The sequence below is a fragment of the Tinamus guttatus genome, unplaced genomic scaffold (assembly GCF_059628265.1).
Source record: "Tinamus guttatus ecotype Peru unplaced genomic scaffold, ASM5962826v1 Tinamus_guttatus_pri_ptg000048l, whole genome shotgun sequence".
In the NCBI taxonomy this organism is placed as follows: domain Eukaryota; kingdom Metazoa; phylum Chordata; class Aves; order Tinamiformes; family Tinamidae; genus Tinamus; species Tinamus guttatus.
In genome coordinates, this window is record NW_028288582.1 from 5,532,452 (window position 1) to 5,549,272 (window position 16,821).

The following is a 16,821-nucleotide window of genomic DNA, read 5'->3' on the forward strand; positions in this document are numbered from 1 at the left end:
TACAGTAGCCTTTGTCTGTATAAAGCTTCTGTAACCAAACTGGCAATGGCCATTGGCGCTGTAAGAGAGACTTTCCTCAACCTTCAGTAAATTCTCATTTTTCTCCCATTATTTTTCCTAATGGAGAAACAAGCAAAGGGATGGATAATCCGTGAGGCAGTTTGGTTTGCCCATGGTGCTCTTCAGTGGAGCACAAGGAAGCTGAAGTCTAGAGAGGTGGGGAATATCAGGAAAAAAGATGTGTTTTAATTCTGTAGAATCAGAGCAACATCTGCCTCTTCGGGAGTCTGTGCACTGAGAAGGTGGTCAGAATGTCTGCAGATTAATAATACTGTGTTGAGTGGTACTTGCACACAATTCACTGAGCCATGTAAAGGAGTTGTCTGTTAATGGGCAGTTTATGGTTTTCTCTAACGGGTTTGGTTGTCTTTGGGAAGTGTTCTATATTCATTTCTAAGAAAGAATAATTTCTGTTTCTGAATAGCACAAAAGAAAATCATTAAATAACATGCATCATATTCTCACATGAACAAGGAGTTTGTCTGACAACGTATTTATTGTTAGTCGATCTAATTTGGTTCTTGTTCATCTCTATCCTTAACAGACCATGAATGAATTTGAATACCTGAAGCTACTGGGAAAAGGCACTTTTGGAAAGGTCATTTTAGTTAAAGAAAAAGCAACGGGACGATATTATGCTATGAAAATTTTGAAGAAAGAAGTTATTGTTGCAAAGGTGAGTAGATGCAGAAATTGGGAATGCAGTTAACCCTTTATACTGCCTTATGGCAAGTCCTAGCAAGGATACCCTGAAAATCTGAATACCCTGAAAATAATTACTGTTTGAAAAGAGACCCCTCACCTGGGGGATCTCAGTGCTGATTTCCTGCTGCTTGTGTTGCAGGATGAAGTAGCTCACACGCTCACAGAAAACCGTGTTTTGCAGAACTCACGGCACCCATTCTTAACAGTAAGTATTTCTGTTTTTCTTTCTTTCTTTTTTTTTGATACTTCTTCTTAGCATAACTTGACATCATGACAGCTAAGATTTTCCTGCTTTGTGTTATTTATGTAATACATTTCAGATCTGTTTTCAGAGTGGCTGTTTATTTTTGTAGCCTTCCATTTTTGGCAAGTGCAAATTAAAATGCTTTTTTTTTTTTGAGTCTCTGGATTTTTGCAAAGTGGGTCCTCAATACCTCTTGAAATTAGATTTTTCCATAGGGTCTTGGAGCGTGCTTCGCCTTTACAGCTCACCCATTTTAACAGCTTGCTATCTTTGAGGGAAGGGTCTGCTTTCCATGACCTCCAAATGCTTGGTCATCTGTTTGTGGCAGAACCAAGGGTGACCCTGACCTTATGACAAACCAGTTCAGGAAGGCAGAGTGTGAAAAACCTTCTAACCCTCTCTTTGTCAAGCTTGTTTTGTTTTATTAAGTTACCAAAATGGCCCTCTATGGAGCCACAGTGCTGGTAATGCCAGCCCAAGGATAAGGACAGTGATGAGAGCAGATGTGATGGCATGAGGATGAGCAGGACCATGCTTTACCTGCTGCTAAGTTTGGCTTAGCTGCAAAATCAAACCATACCCTTAGTCTGAGCCTCCAACAGCCACAGTCTCCGGATTTGATTCAGATACTCGAGTTCCACCCAAATATTTTTTTTTCTAGTATATCTTATAATTCGGCTCTAAATTGTTTTCAATTGCTTAAGCCCTCTAACTTGCTCTTCAAAGACCTGTGTAGGACCCTAGTGGTTGCCTTTGTCCAGGTACACAAAGGTTTAATTGGAATTTAGACCTTTTAAACGTGACATATGGAAGTAAATATTGGCTTTATTGTGTACAGTCGGTAGGTGGTTGCTGACATGTCTAAAACCCAGTCCTCCCTTTCTCTGAAAAAATAAAACCGGTTTAAAAATTACTCCCCTAGTAATGACGGTGGTGATATCCTTTGTGTGTGGTGGTTTTTTTTTTTTTTGAATCTTTTCATAAACCCAAATATCCAAAACAAGACCCGTCCTGTCCTGAGAATCCAGCTATGAGAATGGGTTAGGATCAAGAAATTTAAGACTGTGGCAAACAAACTGATGTTACTCTTGCTACAGGAATGCACATGACATGATTGTGCAAAGGCACCTTGTGACAGTCCATCACACCCTCTGTCTGCTCTGTTTTTGTGAATTGCCAGCAAATTGATATTGGCAGCGTTGCTCAATCCTCTGGCAGGCTGTCAGTGTGCCACTTTGGGACAAGCAGCCTTGCAGTCACTGGGGTAAACCTGGTGCTTTTGGGTTTGGTAGCGTCCTCCCGCCTCTGAGGCGGAGCGGTGGGAGTCTCTGGCCCGGGCAGAGACTCAAAGGATTTTATATCCTTGTAAATGGGCAAGAATTTTATTCCACAGGATGGTAGGGAGCAGTGCTAGCTTCTGTGAGGGCATGTTTTAATGTTTTTTTACAATATGTTTGATAAAGTAAGTTGGCAGTGCATCAGTACTCAGCTGAAACAATTAAGTGTTGTGTAAGTGTGAGGGACAAAAAAATGTCCCCTTAAAAGCAAAGTGCCATCTTTGTCCATCTTCCTAAAAAAAAAAAAAAGTTATTCAATAAGTTTTTATAACTGTCAGTGTGTTCTTTGTGCTAAGTTTTGGTTCAATCTGTTTCAGGCTTTAAAGTATTCCTTTCAGACACATGATCGCTTGTGTTTTGTTATGGAGTATGCTAACGGAGGAGAGGTAAGGGAAATCTCATAATGTTCACTACCTAGGATTTTCCTGAACTACTGCTCCTTCTGCTTGGCATTATTTAGGCAGGCTCCGTGTTTGTGCTTCTAGTTGATCTGAACTGTCGCAGTTAGAGCTGTTTGCAGTGTGAATGCCTAGTAAGCATTAAGACTCAATTTTCCTAATTCCAGTTTTAGAGAATACAGATTTTGTGCCTAAGTTCATATCTTGCGTAAGACAGCAGCATACTGCAGTCTGACATTTAGTAGCTTAAAAAAAAAGGTTGCTTTCTAGTCGTTCTTGAGATATCTTAAGAACTTTTTAATTAATATTGTGAGCACATGTCATTTTGGAGAGAGAATTAGAAACATAGGAAAGCACTGTTAGACACCTAAGGAAAAATTAAATATCAATGTGTCAAGTCATTAAACTATAGTTTTAATATATAATTATAGATCAATTAAGTTGTATTTTTATCATTTTGTACACAAAATCGTGGAGCACACAATGCAGCATCTGTGAGTATGAGGTATAATTGTTTGATCTTTTAATTTATTAAAAAACATTTGGGTTAGGGTAGGAAGGAGATTTTCCCTTAAGTAATATCAGATTTACAGCAGGATGGCCCACAAAGTGTTGTACCTAACTCAGAACCATGATGACATAAACATACCAAATTATTGTTCTTGTAGTTGTTTTTCCATCTGTCAAGAGAACGTGTCTTTTCTGAAGACCGGGCTCGGTTTTATGGAGCTGAGATTGTTTCAGCACTGGATTATCTGCATTCAGAGAAGAACGTCGTTTACAGAGATTTGAAGGTACACAGAAAACTTAATTTCGTAAGATTAGGGAGTCTGGGCTTCTTGTTTCTTAATGATCATTTGCTTTTGTGACTAACTGTAAGAAAACCTTTTGACTGAATTTTTACACAGCCATTATTGCAGCTGTTGGACTAAACTTTACAGAAAGTCTAAATGCTTTTATAATCAAACCACTATGTATTTATCAGGACACTGCCAGTGTCCTGCCTACCTTTGGAGAGGTAGGTGAGTTGCATCTTAACTTGATTGCTTGTGTTCCAAGGGAGACCTTGGTGGCATTTCCAAGTGGTGAAGTGTAATCCTGGACTCTTTGTCCTGTGTCATGTCAGATAAATATATATTTATACTGTGCGGATGTTGTGCTTCCCTGCAATATCTTGTGCAGCACCATCCCTGTAGTAGTTGCCTACAATTGGAAAACTGAATAAGCTTGAAAACTCTGGCCAAAAACCTCCAAGAAATTCTTCAGGAAAACGCAACTGCAGAATTTCTTTTCTGTTAAGGAAGGGATGAGCTGGTACTGGTAGTTTATTTTGGAACAACTGAAGTGAAGTATGGAATGTAATATTTTCAGACTACTTCAGAGAGGAGGATTCCTGATTCCTGCTGTGACTTTTGTCTCCCTCATGGTCTTAGTTCTTTTGAAAGGGCACTTTATTTCAGAAATAGTCAAAACTCTGCATTGAAAGCCTGAATTGCATTTTCAGAAATTAGAGGTGCAGACTAGAATGAGTATCAAGTGCTTGATATAAAGTGATTGTCAGGTACAAGGTCTCTTTGGTAAATGTCTTAATTGTACAGATGATCCTAGTACACAATATGCTTTAAAATCATTTAGAGTAAGAAGTAGAAATGGAATTCTTGGAGGAGATACTTGAGATATTTTTAAAAGAATCTGGTGTTCTGTTGGTGATAATGTTTTATAAGTATAAATACAATACTTTCTGTATTCTTGCGGTATATGTAGTAGTTCCAAAAAGATGTCCCATAAAGAACTAGGGAAAGTGATATAAATATATGAAATTAATTTGTATATATAATGTAAATATATAAATATATATTCACGTTATTCTTTGGCAGCTATTTCTTAATCCATTGAGAACAAAGTTGTAAACTGAGCTTCAGAAATTCAAATCTTCAGTTGACTTGCTCAGAAACACTGTATGTTGTATCTAATAGTGTCTTGCATTTGGATTTCATTTCAGTTGGAAAATCTCATGCTGGATAAAGATGGACACATAAAAATAACAGACTTTGGACTATGTAAAGAAGGCATAAAGGATGGAGCAACGATGAAGACTTTCTGTGGCACTCCAGAGTATCTTGCACCAGAGGTATGCTTGTGCTGGCCACTGTACTAAATGATGCTCTCAAATGCCACATATTGGTCTAATCGAAAGCTATCAACAAGACTTGTTCAAAGAGTAAAATTTCTTGAAGGCAATATAAAATGGATGCATTTCAGGAGGTCAGAAAGGTCAGACTTTTTTTTCCTTCTCTCCCAGCAGTTGTTGTTGCGCACATTAAAAGTGCTGATCATTTCATGATTTTATAAACCTATGATGTTCCTCGGTGTTAATGTTGAACAACTCTGTTTCAACGCAAATATTCCGAAGTAGGGAACCTAAATTCCCAAGTTGCCCCTTTCCCGTTGCACTGAGCCCTTTTTGCAAGGTGTAGAAATGCGAGTGTGCGTGTGCAGCTTTCCCCCGGCGCTGTTCCTGCGGCCGCTTGTGCAACGCAGGCGCTGTCGCTGCAGCGAGGTGGTTGAGGGCAGATCAAAGGCGCAGTTGTGCGATGGAGGATGTGCCTGTGTGCAGGGCGCTGTGCAGGCAGACACTAGTTTGTACAGCCCACGCTCTGCGCCGGCCGGAGGCAGCGGCCCTGGGAGCTGATGCCCTGTGCCCTGCAGAAGGGTTTAGTGCCTTGCACGGGGCGCTTTGCTGCCCGTAGGCACGGGGCTGCCGTCCGGCTCGGAGCACAGGCAGGAGCAAGTCTGGGGCTGCAGGCAGAATATATATTATATATATATATTATAAGCACACCCAGAAGTCCCAGGCAGGAGAACTGTGCGCAGCAAACGTGCCCTCAGTTAAAATATGTGGAAGTGCAAAGTGTAGAAAGCCCAGGTGGAGATGATGCATCTCTGCTGAGAGCTGCTGTCCTGCTGCTCGGTGCTTTGAGTTCTTCACCTGCATGGTGGTGGAGGCAGTTGTGTGCTTTGTTTTTTGTTTGTTTGGGGTTTTTGTGTTTTGTTCTTTAGCTTGCAGCTGCTTTCAGGGGCCTCCAGTCTCTTCATAATGATGAAGAACGTGGGCACCTGTCAAAGCAGCTTGCAGCAAGAGGTGGAGCCAGTCTTGTGGTTGCTGCCAGCTCTGCATGCATCACCAGAAATCATCAGGGAATCTAAATTGGGGTCCATGCACCATAATTTGAGAATCACTGGTGCAAGGAGTAATTAGCAGTATGAAAATGTGTGTTTTATTCACAAATGTGCCTTTTACTTGGTTGCTACTCTTGTATAAAATAAATAAAATCAGTAGCCAAACTTCAGTTTCTCATGAAGGCTTTGCGAGACTATTAAAAAACTTTTTTTTTTTTTTTCTCCTTGACTGGAATGTGGGGATTCCCTGTGCAAATATATTTGGTTGTTCTTTCAGTCTTCTTATTTGCTGTTGTTTTTCTTTTAAATATTTGTAATGAGGAGGCTCATCCAAAACCCTGTAGGACAAATCCTTTGGATTACTCCCAGCTCTCGCTTACTTGCAAGTCCCAGCTGCAGGGCTGGAGTGTTACACTCTGAAGACTTTTTGTCATCTGGTCGATAGCATGCAAAATATCAGGAAATTTGTAGCATTCTGTGTGCTTAAGGTCATAGGTCCTTAAAGGAGAGGGCTCGTTCTTCTCTCTGTCACTTGAGTCCAGCGCAGCAGCGTGTTTGCGCAGTTGCTGCCTAGTTGTTTTTAGGCTCATATTGGCATCTCGTGCATGGATGACAGTGACAGAGCCGTGTCAACTCTGATGGGTCAGATATATCAGTGAGTGTGATGTTTACAGCTGTCATCCCTTCGCCTTCAAATTCCACCTCGCAGCAGTCCGGAGCTGCTTGGTGGGAATTGGTCATCCATTAATGTGCGCGAAATGCCCTTGTTGCTTTGCTGCTTCCCAGCTTCCATGCTTGTTGCAATCTTTTTTTTTTTTTTTTTTTTTAATGGTCTATTTTGTTTTAACTCTGTTGCTCCATTTTGTGCAATCACCAATATGAGCACATGCTATTTATAATAAAGCATAGTTTGCTTTCAAATTACAGCGTTCTATACTCTGTTCAGCAGTGTCACAGAGTTGAAGGATACAGAGTTCTGGTTACTAACCTGATTTGTAGCACAGTGTTGTTATCCTAATGAAATTACTGTTCGAAGTCTACTAGCTGCTCTTGGAAGTACTTGTAGCGCTTGTTATGTGCACAAATAACCTCTGGGCCATTTTTCTTCCAGTTCTTTCCTCCTATATTTTCTTGCAGCATTAAAAGGAAAAAAAAAGGGGGAGGAATAGAAGCCACGGTGTCTGTTTTGTTTAGGAGATGCAGGCACAGGGCAGCGGGGGCAGGAAGCGCCTTCCGAGAGGGGGTGACTCGGGAGCCGGCTGCCTGCGCGGTCACACAATCTGTCCTGGAGCTGCCGGGCCGCGATTCCTCGGAGAGGATGAGGTTGGCTCCGGGAATCCTGGCAGCCCCGCAGCTGTGTCCGTCTTATACATATATGGGGCAGCTGTAGAGCCAGCTGTCGTTTGGTGTGAATCATACGGCAGGGGATGCTGTAAATAGACCTATGTGGGGTAATCTAATACCTGGCAGCCTTTTGATTTTTACTGCAGGCCCTTTCCCTCGTTTAGGTAATTAAGGAGAATAATTAGAGAATAAAGGGAGGCAGAATGCAAGCAGTTATTGCAGAGTGTCTTGATACTTCTTTTCGTGTGTGTGTAAGACCTTTATAAATGATCTTTAAGGGGTTCAGATCCTGCTCTGTTAAAGACAAAATTTGCATGGAGTTTAGTTGGCTCTTTGAGTCTTTTTCTGGATATTCTGAACCATATCAGTGTAAAGTGAGCTTGTGCGGATACCACACAACAAGCAAGAACGCTGGTAGCACAGCGGTGCTTTTAAATCCTCTCGGCACTAAGCAGTTGCCTACAGACCTGTAAAAAGAGTAAAGATGACAACTAAAACCTGAGGACAGAATCTGGAATATGAGACCGTGTCAGCTACGGACAACTGCATAGGAGACATCAAGTCTAGAGAAGCCCTTGTAACATCAGCTCCACGTAGGCGCCCACAGGCCACAAACCACTCCTGACTTCTGCAACCTTCTGACAACCAGAAATGCAGCATTTTGGTGCTGCTGCTGGGCAGGCAGGGAGAGCTGAGCGCTGCTGGGACCTGAGTCCCTGCAGTAACTGGGCTTGTTGGGCAAAAATGCCCCAAATGGGGGAAAAGTGAAGGGAACTGCTCTTATTCCACTGTGCCAGCTGCGAGGTGTTCGTCCCGCTGGCAATTCCTGTGCCTGGTTACAGGGCTGCAAATGAAGTTGTGTTCGAGCCAGTGTACCAGTGCTGAGCACTTGCGGAGGAAGGGAGGTTTTTTCCAAGACAATTTGGCTGCCGTTCTATAGCCTTGCACTCGGTCAAACGGTAGGGCCAGTGCTGGGGCTCTTGGTTTTAATTTGAGTTAGTGATTTATTTTGATATTTGCAGATGATCTTTCATGATGTGCAGCGTGACCCACTGGGTGAGTCCAGGTTCATACGGAGGTGACCGATGTACCATTTGTCACATCCCAAGTCACGGGCTGATAGAACCGTTTCCTCTCCCCAGAACGGCTGCCTGTTGTTATCATTGGGATCCCGTTTGGAATGGGGAATAGGTGAGACTATAGCAGCTGGCTCTGTAATGTGAGAGCAGTTCTTAGCCTTTAGACTTCAGAAGTTTGTGCTTATCATGGAGGCCGTGACATACACGCTCCTTCTCCTCTTACCCCTTTTCTCTCCTGCAGTGATCAGTGAACATGAGTGCCAGTTGTTTTCAAAGGGATCTTCTGCAAATACTTGTGCTGATAAATTTGGCTATGAAATGCAAGAATGTGAATTTAACGGTTCAAGTTTGGCCTCCTGAATCCTGTGCTTGTTCCTGGTTCAGAAATGTTTTCCTTACATTCCTGCAGGTGCTGGAAGATAACGACTACGGTCGTGCCGTGGACTGGTGGGGTCTAGGAGTTGTGATGTATGAAATGATGTGTGGTCGGCTCCCCTTCTACAACCAGGACCACGAAAAGCTCTTCGAACTCATCCTCATGGAGGAGATTAGATTTCCACGCACTTTGTCACCCGAAGCAAAATCTCTTTTGTCAGGTTTGCTGAAGAAAGATCCTAAGCAAAGGTGAGACAGTGGTTCTTAAATTTTTCCTTTTTAAACTTTTGTTTCTTCAGAAATACAGAACTTGAAAAAACGCCAAACAAAAATAAATCTGCTAAAGTCTACAGAAAAAAAAAAGGAGGGCTATTGAACACACACACTCCAGTCTATTCTTTTTGTTTAAAGCTGAGGAAGAGATTTCAGGAAAAATCCTGATTTTATTTCTAAACACTTAAAAATTATTACCTATCAAGAATAACTGAGAAATGTAGTAGAGACTTATTTTTGTTTCAACTTTTGGCACGAACTTACACTGCAGATACCAGCACCAAGTGAATATGATAGTCAGGTGGCTGAGTTTTAGTACACAGTAGCTCCTGTTAAAACTAGAGCCTTGGATGAAACAAGGTCTATTTGTTTTAGGTCACAAGTACAGAGGTGATGGCTGTGGATTGCAAACTGCTCTCTAGTGACTGCTTTGACCTTCTACCTGCTGGTTTCTGTTTTCTGAATTCTCTGTGAAATCTGTGCCATTGGTTTAGCATCTTGTTTTGGACAGTAGGTGGTGGTGTTTGTACCATGTTTGTGATGGAATGTATACCATGCTTAATCTGCTTTTCTTACTTTTCCTACTTTCTCTTTTGCTGTGCTTCCTTATTTAAAAAGCAATCCTTCATTTAAAAAAAAAATCCTAATGGCTAGAAGAAATAGAACAAGATCGAAAAAGAATGGTAATCATCTCACTAAAATAAACAATAGTTTAAGAATCTGCCATCTTGTCAACTCAGGAAGTTTCTAAGTAAAAATCATGAGTCTATCCTGATCTCCCACCCTGAACCCTTTCTCTTTAAATACCCCCTGATGAGTTGATGTTTCATGTGAGGGGTAGGTAGGCTGCTCTGGTTTGGAGGTTTTTGGAATTTTAGTGTATATGTGCCCACATACTATGAAAATGTTGTCACTTCTCTCAATGTTAAAGCAAGGTATTTTTGTCATTGCTATGGATTATTTCCATCCCTATTTTTAATAGGAAATACTACTGAAGGGTCTTGTGATGCTAATCCATAGTTTGTGCTATCAGACAGCTCAGCTTAGTGGGAACAGGAGGGACATTCATAGATGTGAAAATGGCCAGGCTGGCACTGTGTGGGCACAGCTTTAGCTCCCTCTTGAAGCACACAGGATTTGCAATGGGACCTCCAGGAAAAGGTTGTGCAATTGATTAGCAGCCCCACGGGCTCTGTGCTTGCAGACGTGGCTGCAGCCCGTGCCAACGGGATTGCTGTCGGGAACCCGCGGGGTTAAATGGAATCCTGACCCTTCTCCAGCTTATTCAGGTGGGGCCTTTCAATCACTGCAAACACAAGCAGCATCTGCTGTAATTCGTCCTTAAAGGAGCATCTCTGATGAACCAAAATGCAATTTGTTTACAAACAAAGAACGCCCACTTGTTTCTAATTACAAGGTTTCTCCAATGCCAATAATTACTCCACAATATGCTCATTCTATACAAATAGCCCCTTCTTCACATGCATCTTCAGCAGGCTTGGAACCAGCGATGCTCTGATCCGTTGGACAGATGATTTCCATGCTGCTGATAGACAAGCGGGCGCCCACGCCTGCAGCTTGCTGGTTACACTGGTGTGTCCGGAGCCTCTTGGCTTGTGGATGGTTCTCAAATTGGTGGAATTGGTTTCTCACCAAACGCTGTTTGTCCAGCACTTTAACTGAGGCTGCCATTCTGCAAATTCTCTGCACTTGCAGCGTTTCAGGCACTGCTGGAAACGCTGAGGCAGAGATGCTGGGGGTCGGATTCGCAGATCCCGGCCTTGCAGCTTCATGTTTTTTTCCATTAACTCAGCACCTCTCTCCATGTGGTCTGTGTGCTGGGGCCGGAGTGCTGGTAATATTGCCTCTGAGGCAGCTCATGAAGCTGTATTAAGAAGAACAGCCAAATGCACAGACAGATGAATTGGGTGAGGAGTTAAATCGTAAGTGTGTGTGTGGCAGGGCAGGTGACATGAGCCCTTAGCGAGGCCTTGGGGAGCCGCCGCTCCGGGCAGGACGTCCCTCCTTCGCGGAGCCGGCGGCTCCACGGATGCTGGTGTCGTCACGACGTTGTCTGCAGCCAAAAGGGGCAGAGCTGGCAGCGTTTCGTGGCTGCTGGTAAGTGTAAGTGGGACACGGGAGACGTGTCAGTGGGACCAGGAAAATAAACCAGGAGATTTTTCTCCCTTCCAGTAAATTCTTAAAAGGAGGAGGGGGGGAACCAAATAATGAACTTGGTGATGAGGAAGCTTTAAGTTAGATCCCTGGGAACTAGTGAGTCTTGACCTGGATCAGTGAATGAAATCTTAAGAAAAGAAGCCCTTTGTACCTGTTTTGGAAGTATTGGAGCAGTCTTGGTATTCTGTTTTCAATAACAGCAGTGCAGTTTCAAGCTCATAGGCATATGGAGAAAATATGGAGAACAATAAATTGCATTCTGCTTTTAATCATGGCTTTTTTCTAAATTTGGTCATATAAAATCCCTGTTGTAAGAGTAAAGGAATTTTGAAGTTTCTTTTGGGATTGATATAAATTTATTAATTTTGGAATGCAAACCTTCATTTTCCTAAGAAGGAAAAAGCTATTCAATAAACATTTCATTTTGGTGTGGCCTGAAATTCTCCTTTGCTGCTTTGTGCCATGTACCAAGTGAGATTTTAGCATATTTATATATGTAAAACAAATTTTGTAAATAACTTTTGTTATTCCTTCTCTGACTGTGGAGATGGGAACAGGAGTCAGAACTGTCTGTATAAACTAGGTGAATTTATATGGGTCGGGGGGAGGATCTAATCAGCAAAGGGTGTCTAGCAAGTCCCAAATCTTAGCCCTTTTTAACTAAGGGAATTTCTGAGATGTCTTCTCTGAATTCTCCTGTCCTACTTAATGCTGGGCCTTAGGACTCCTGTCCCTTGGTCAAGGTGGCCCCCCAGTGTTCAGACCCTTTCGAAGGGTGTTTACTGCAACCTCCTTCACTCTTTTCCTTCATGCTACTTTTGGATCTTGTCATTTAGGAAGAATGAGAGGTTCTTTCTCATCTCTCCTTCTGATGAGGTGCTTCCCAGTGCTGCTTTTTCACTTGTATCCTGGTAGGGATGAAGCAGGGGAGTCACATTCAGCATTGAGCTTTGGGGTTACATTAAACTTTCCAGAAGTCTTAATCCCTGAACAGGAAAGCCCCAAAGGCTCTTTGTGTGTGGGTTTGGGTAGACTACAGCTGTTTCTTTCCAAATTGGTGCTTAACAAATTGTGGTGTGACCAAACCCCACCAGAGCTGCGTTTTCCACGGGGCCCTCATATTGGTCACAGGAAGGCAATGTCGATGCAATTCCTAAATGCCTGCGTGTTGCTACCAGAGGCCTGTGATGCTTAAAGCCATAGTAAAATAAATTACTAGTTTCCTTCTTAATTGTATAAGGTGAATTTTGTGCATCTGGGTCCTCTGCCCTGGTGAACACAAGCAGCAGTGGCTTTCTTGAGCCCAGGGATATGTTTAAATTGCTGTAGGGACAAATCTGGGGCCGTGTCAGAGAGGATCTTATTAAGACCTTGCAATGGGAGATGCACATGCTGATTTTTGGACATGTGAGTGGAAGGTGCCCATGAAGCAGGGAGTTTTAGCAGTGTCACAAGCAGGGAGCAGCAGGAATTCTCCTTGTGTCCTGCAGTGCTTGGGAAGTGCAAGGCTGTTGCCAGGACAGAGCAGGGCTCTGTAACACTTCTGGAAAGTGAGTCCTACCTCAAGGCCAGAATGAACTTTTAGACCATCTGATTTTTTTTTTCATACCGCATTTACTTGCATGAATTTGAGAAAGAAGGTAAAACTCCCCTCCTCTTCCCCCAAATCTTTATCTTTTCTGGGGAAGCAACGAGGAGCCTGATGCAGACTCGGCAGTGCCCGTGGGGCAGCGGGGAAGCAGCGTCTCTGTCCCGGCCACCCCGGAGCTCGTCCCCATCATGGGGCCTGGGCACACGCGGCACCTGGTGGAGCCCTCGGCCAGCTTGTTTCGGCCTGCGAGGCTGAAGGGTGACCCCAGGCTTGGTGTGGGGAGGGAAGTGTGACGTGGTGGCTTGGGGTCAGCTCCCTGGTGCTTCTGAACAAAGGTGAGGAAACCCTTAGGTTACTCTGCTACTAAATGAAACAGGCCCAGGAAGCCTGTGTGAACTCAGAACTGCCAGTCCCCTCTGCTGAGTTTTCCTGTTCCAGCTGTGTCCTGTGCTGGCCTGCGCTCTCCAAAGAGAGCGCTCGGCCGTGATCGGGAGCGCGGCGCGCGCCGGCTCCCTCCCAACAGGCGGATGGGCAACACTCACCGTGTGTGACCCTCCCTCCAAGCGCACGTGTGTACCACCTACCGTGTCCCAGGGCATTCAGTCGTACTCTTAGGCTCAGGCTGTGAGAATATCATTCTAGTGGGCTGTAGCAGAGCCTTCACGTTATTCCTGGTATTCTGAATTGGACCCCTTCTCTTTACCCCCAAATAACCAGGTGTTGGGACCACAGGCTACCGTGTGTCATGGAAACATTTCAGAACTGCATCAGGCTGCCTGGCTTCAGGTTCAGAGAACAGTCCTTGGCCCTTTTTGTACTTAGCAGTCTAGTTTATAAAATTTTATATAAACCTTTAGTCTTTCAGAGAGACAGTTCTGGATATTTAAAACAGGGTTAGCTTCCCAGTTCACCAGGGAATTGGAGGAAAACACACTAAGAATCACTGAACGCTCAACTATTACGTGTCAGCATGGATGACCGTGATAGTATCTTTAGCATTTAAGATCCTGAAAGCCTCTTCAGCTTGTTAGCAGCAGGTGAGTGTCCTGCTGGTTGCTCAGTTTGCATTTGATCTCCCAGCGCACGTCTGTGCGTGCAGATGTGGTGCAGCCTTCTAGGGAATGCTCCAGCCTCCACTGCAAAACTCAGGCATTTGCTAACTCAAGGCTGCAGCTAAACAGATTGCATCTCTAAGCCGAGTGGACGGTTTTATTTTGGAATAAAAGCGCTTTATCTTGATGTACCTTAAGTCAATAAAACACCCTTTGTACTTCCTTGAAGCCAAGGATGAGGAAAGTTTTGCATACGGTGTGATATTATCACTGCAACTGTCAGCTGTTTTCTTTAATGGAAATTTAAATCGGATTACATAAATCAGTTTGTCTCAAAAATCCTTGTTTTGTTTACTCTTCAAAATTAATTCCGATTTTCCTGCTGATATCACTCCAGAAAACTGAAAGGAATGGTCACTTCTTCATGTAGAAGACGTAGGACCTTTTACTTGCAGGATCTGCTCCGGTTCCTAGTCAGCATCATTTCTGAAGGCCAGATCTTTTGAAGTGTTGTGCTGCTTTGTTTTTAAGAGAAACCTTAGTTCTATATCACTAAGGATTTCTTGGTATGTTTTCAAATCTTACAGTGGAACTGTTAAATAGACATCAAGACCTGTGGTTCCTGCAGCCCTTTAGCAATAAACTCATGCAAAAAGCAAATGCTAGGACTCTGAAATGTATCATGTGAACTCAGAATTCCTTCGCTACTATTTTGTGAAAACTGTATGAGAAAAATAGATGTACTCAAACAATTATTTATTTTGTCCCAAACAGGTTAGGTGGTGGTCCTGACGATGCGAAGGAGATCATGCAACACAAGTTCTTTGCTGGCATTGTTTGGCAAGACGTATACGAGAAAAAGGTACTCGTAGAACTGTTCTCCTCCAGTAAATTGTTTGTAGCTATACCGAATATTTCAACTTTGCTGCCCTTGTAAGGTACTCGGAAGGCCTCCATGAAAGAGGCTTGCAATTGTTTCTTTAACAGAGCTAAATTGCTTCGTTTCTTAAGCGTCATAGCTAGATTACTTCTGAACCAAAGCTTTTTATTTCATCAATGGGAAAAGTATCTCTCAATGAAATACTTGTTTCTGTGACTGAGCAAATAGGATGTGACCTAAATTGCTTCCAAATTTAGACAGTATATAAGCATATAAAATGGCTTTTCCTGCGATTTCTTGTTTCCATTTCTCACTGTCAGTTGAATTATCCCCTGCAATTTATGGAGTCCAGAAGTGAGTTATCAGTAGTTCCTGAGTATGTGAAAGTGCCTGGAAGCAGTCATGGAAAAGTAGTTGTTTCCCTTCTATAGTCTTGGTTTGAATAATAAAATTAGATTGAATTAGGCAAGCACAGAGAATGTAGGCTGTTAAATCAATTCAAGTCTAATTTTTTTTTGTGGCAGAGGAAGGATGTGAAGTATTTGGGGTTTTTTTTCAGCAGTTTTCTTTAAGACTTATTGAGTTTATAGGCTTTCCAACATGAGCCACTGAAATCAAAGTGACTGACCCATTCAGTTTGAATGTGTCATCAGTCCTTGTTGTCTTGCTATTCTGTTCGTCACAAAACAACTTACTCATCCAAGACCTTCCGCTCACCCCTTTGAGGGTGACCTGCTGTTTTTTGTCCTTTTTGCTTCTTGCCAGCCACGTTCTCTGTAACACTCGTGTGAAATGCAGCTGCCCAGAGCTTGGCTCTGGGGGTTCAAGGCTTCCATCTCCTGAAGCCCCGTGGTCTTGTGCTGCCTCAGCCTTCCCTCTGCAGCTTCCTATCACATCAGATAGAGCTTAATTTCTAAATGAGGTTTAGTGCTCCCTCAGTTGGTAGGAACAGCTAAGAAACTCCTGTGTCCCAATAGCGTGCTGCTTTTGAAATAAAAAAGGCTTTTCAAAATAAATACAGCCTTTAATTTATTCAGAGCTTAATTCTTTGGATTATTCTGATAAAATATCAAATTCAGGTGAAACTTCTGATAAAGCTGTGGTCTATTAGCGATTCTCACATTCTAAAATATAGAGGATAATACCGCTGGTTTCGATAGCATATTGGGAGAATTGTCCAGTGCTTGCTTATAGTTACAGAAAGTGCTCTATTTCCATCTTCTCTTTCTTCTTTACAGTTCTGTGTGGCTAAAGGGAACCTAAAAATAAAAATAAATTGTGTTTTGTGACTTTGAACAGTACTTGGAGCTTAGACCCCCTCCGGCCTTTCAGAGTATTCCTTGAAAGCTGGATGCAGCCATGGAGGGCAGGAGGGAACTGCATAATGTGAAGAGTATATCTGGGTTGTTGTTCTAAACTTGAGTCTTTTGACTGATTTGATAAACTAAATACATAAAATTTTGCTATTTTTCTGAAATTTTAGGTTAAAAGTTGATAATGGAGCTTAGATATCCTCAGTGCAATCATTTGTTAACGAGTAGGATGGTAGTTCTCGTTCGCTGGATGGAGGAGAAATCAAACAAGCTGGGGCAGCTGATTTATCCATAGGATCAAAAAAAGCCTTCATAAAATGTTCTTTAGGAGCACTGTGAGATTCTTCCTCAAGGCTATGTGCTGTGCTGACTCAGATCGTGGAAACTACCAGAAAACTCCCGATGAGAAGTATCTGGAAGAAAACTGTGTGCTGGTTGGGAAAACTTCTGTCTTTAGTGTATCCAAGTGGGCTGGGTGCTGGTTTTACCCTGTCCAGTTAGAGGTGCATGTGGAATGGGATCTAAACCATGAGCCATTTCGGGAATAAGCTGTGCAAATGAAGAGACTTGCAAAGCCTGGGAGCGAGCGATGCCGTTGCACGTTGGGGGTGGCGCAGGGAGGATCCCGCGGCGTTTACCCGGGATCACGAGCGGGAGCTCAGCGGAAGGCCGGGCCGTGTCCGTGCGGGGTGTAGGTGCTGAGCTCCGGTACCCGCTGTCCGCAGGCGGATCCGCCTGTGCGTACAGGCGGAGGGTAGGCGAGACCATGGCAGCGCAGCTCAGCTTTTGGGAAACAGCTTTGCTTTGAGCTG

The 16,821-nt window shown here is 43.1% G+C and overlaps 1 protein-coding gene across 3 annotated transcripts in view; it reads left to right on the top strand.

The window, feature by feature from the left end:
- AKT1 (AKT serine/threonine kinase 1) overlaps window positions 1-16,821 on the top strand; it is a 67,818-nt gene that overhangs the window by 46,374 nt on the left and 4,623 nt on the right. For all 3 annotated transcript variants that reach the window (XM_088539597.1, XM_088539598.1, XM_010227226.2), the window contains 7 exons: window positions 605-736; window positions 905-970; window positions 2,664-2,732; window positions 3,413-3,538; window positions 4,747-4,875; window positions 8,757-8,971; window positions 14,591-14,678. In XM_088539597.1, the coding sequence (XP_088395723.1) occupies window positions 605-736; window positions 905-970; window positions 2,664-2,732; window positions 3,413-3,538; window positions 4,747-4,875; window positions 8,757-8,971; window positions 14,591-14,678 (825 nt within the window). The remainder of the gene's footprint in view (window positions 1-604; window positions 737-904; window positions 971-2,663; window positions 2,733-3,412; window positions 3,539-4,746; window positions 4,876-8,756; window positions 8,972-14,590; window positions 14,679-16,821) is intronic.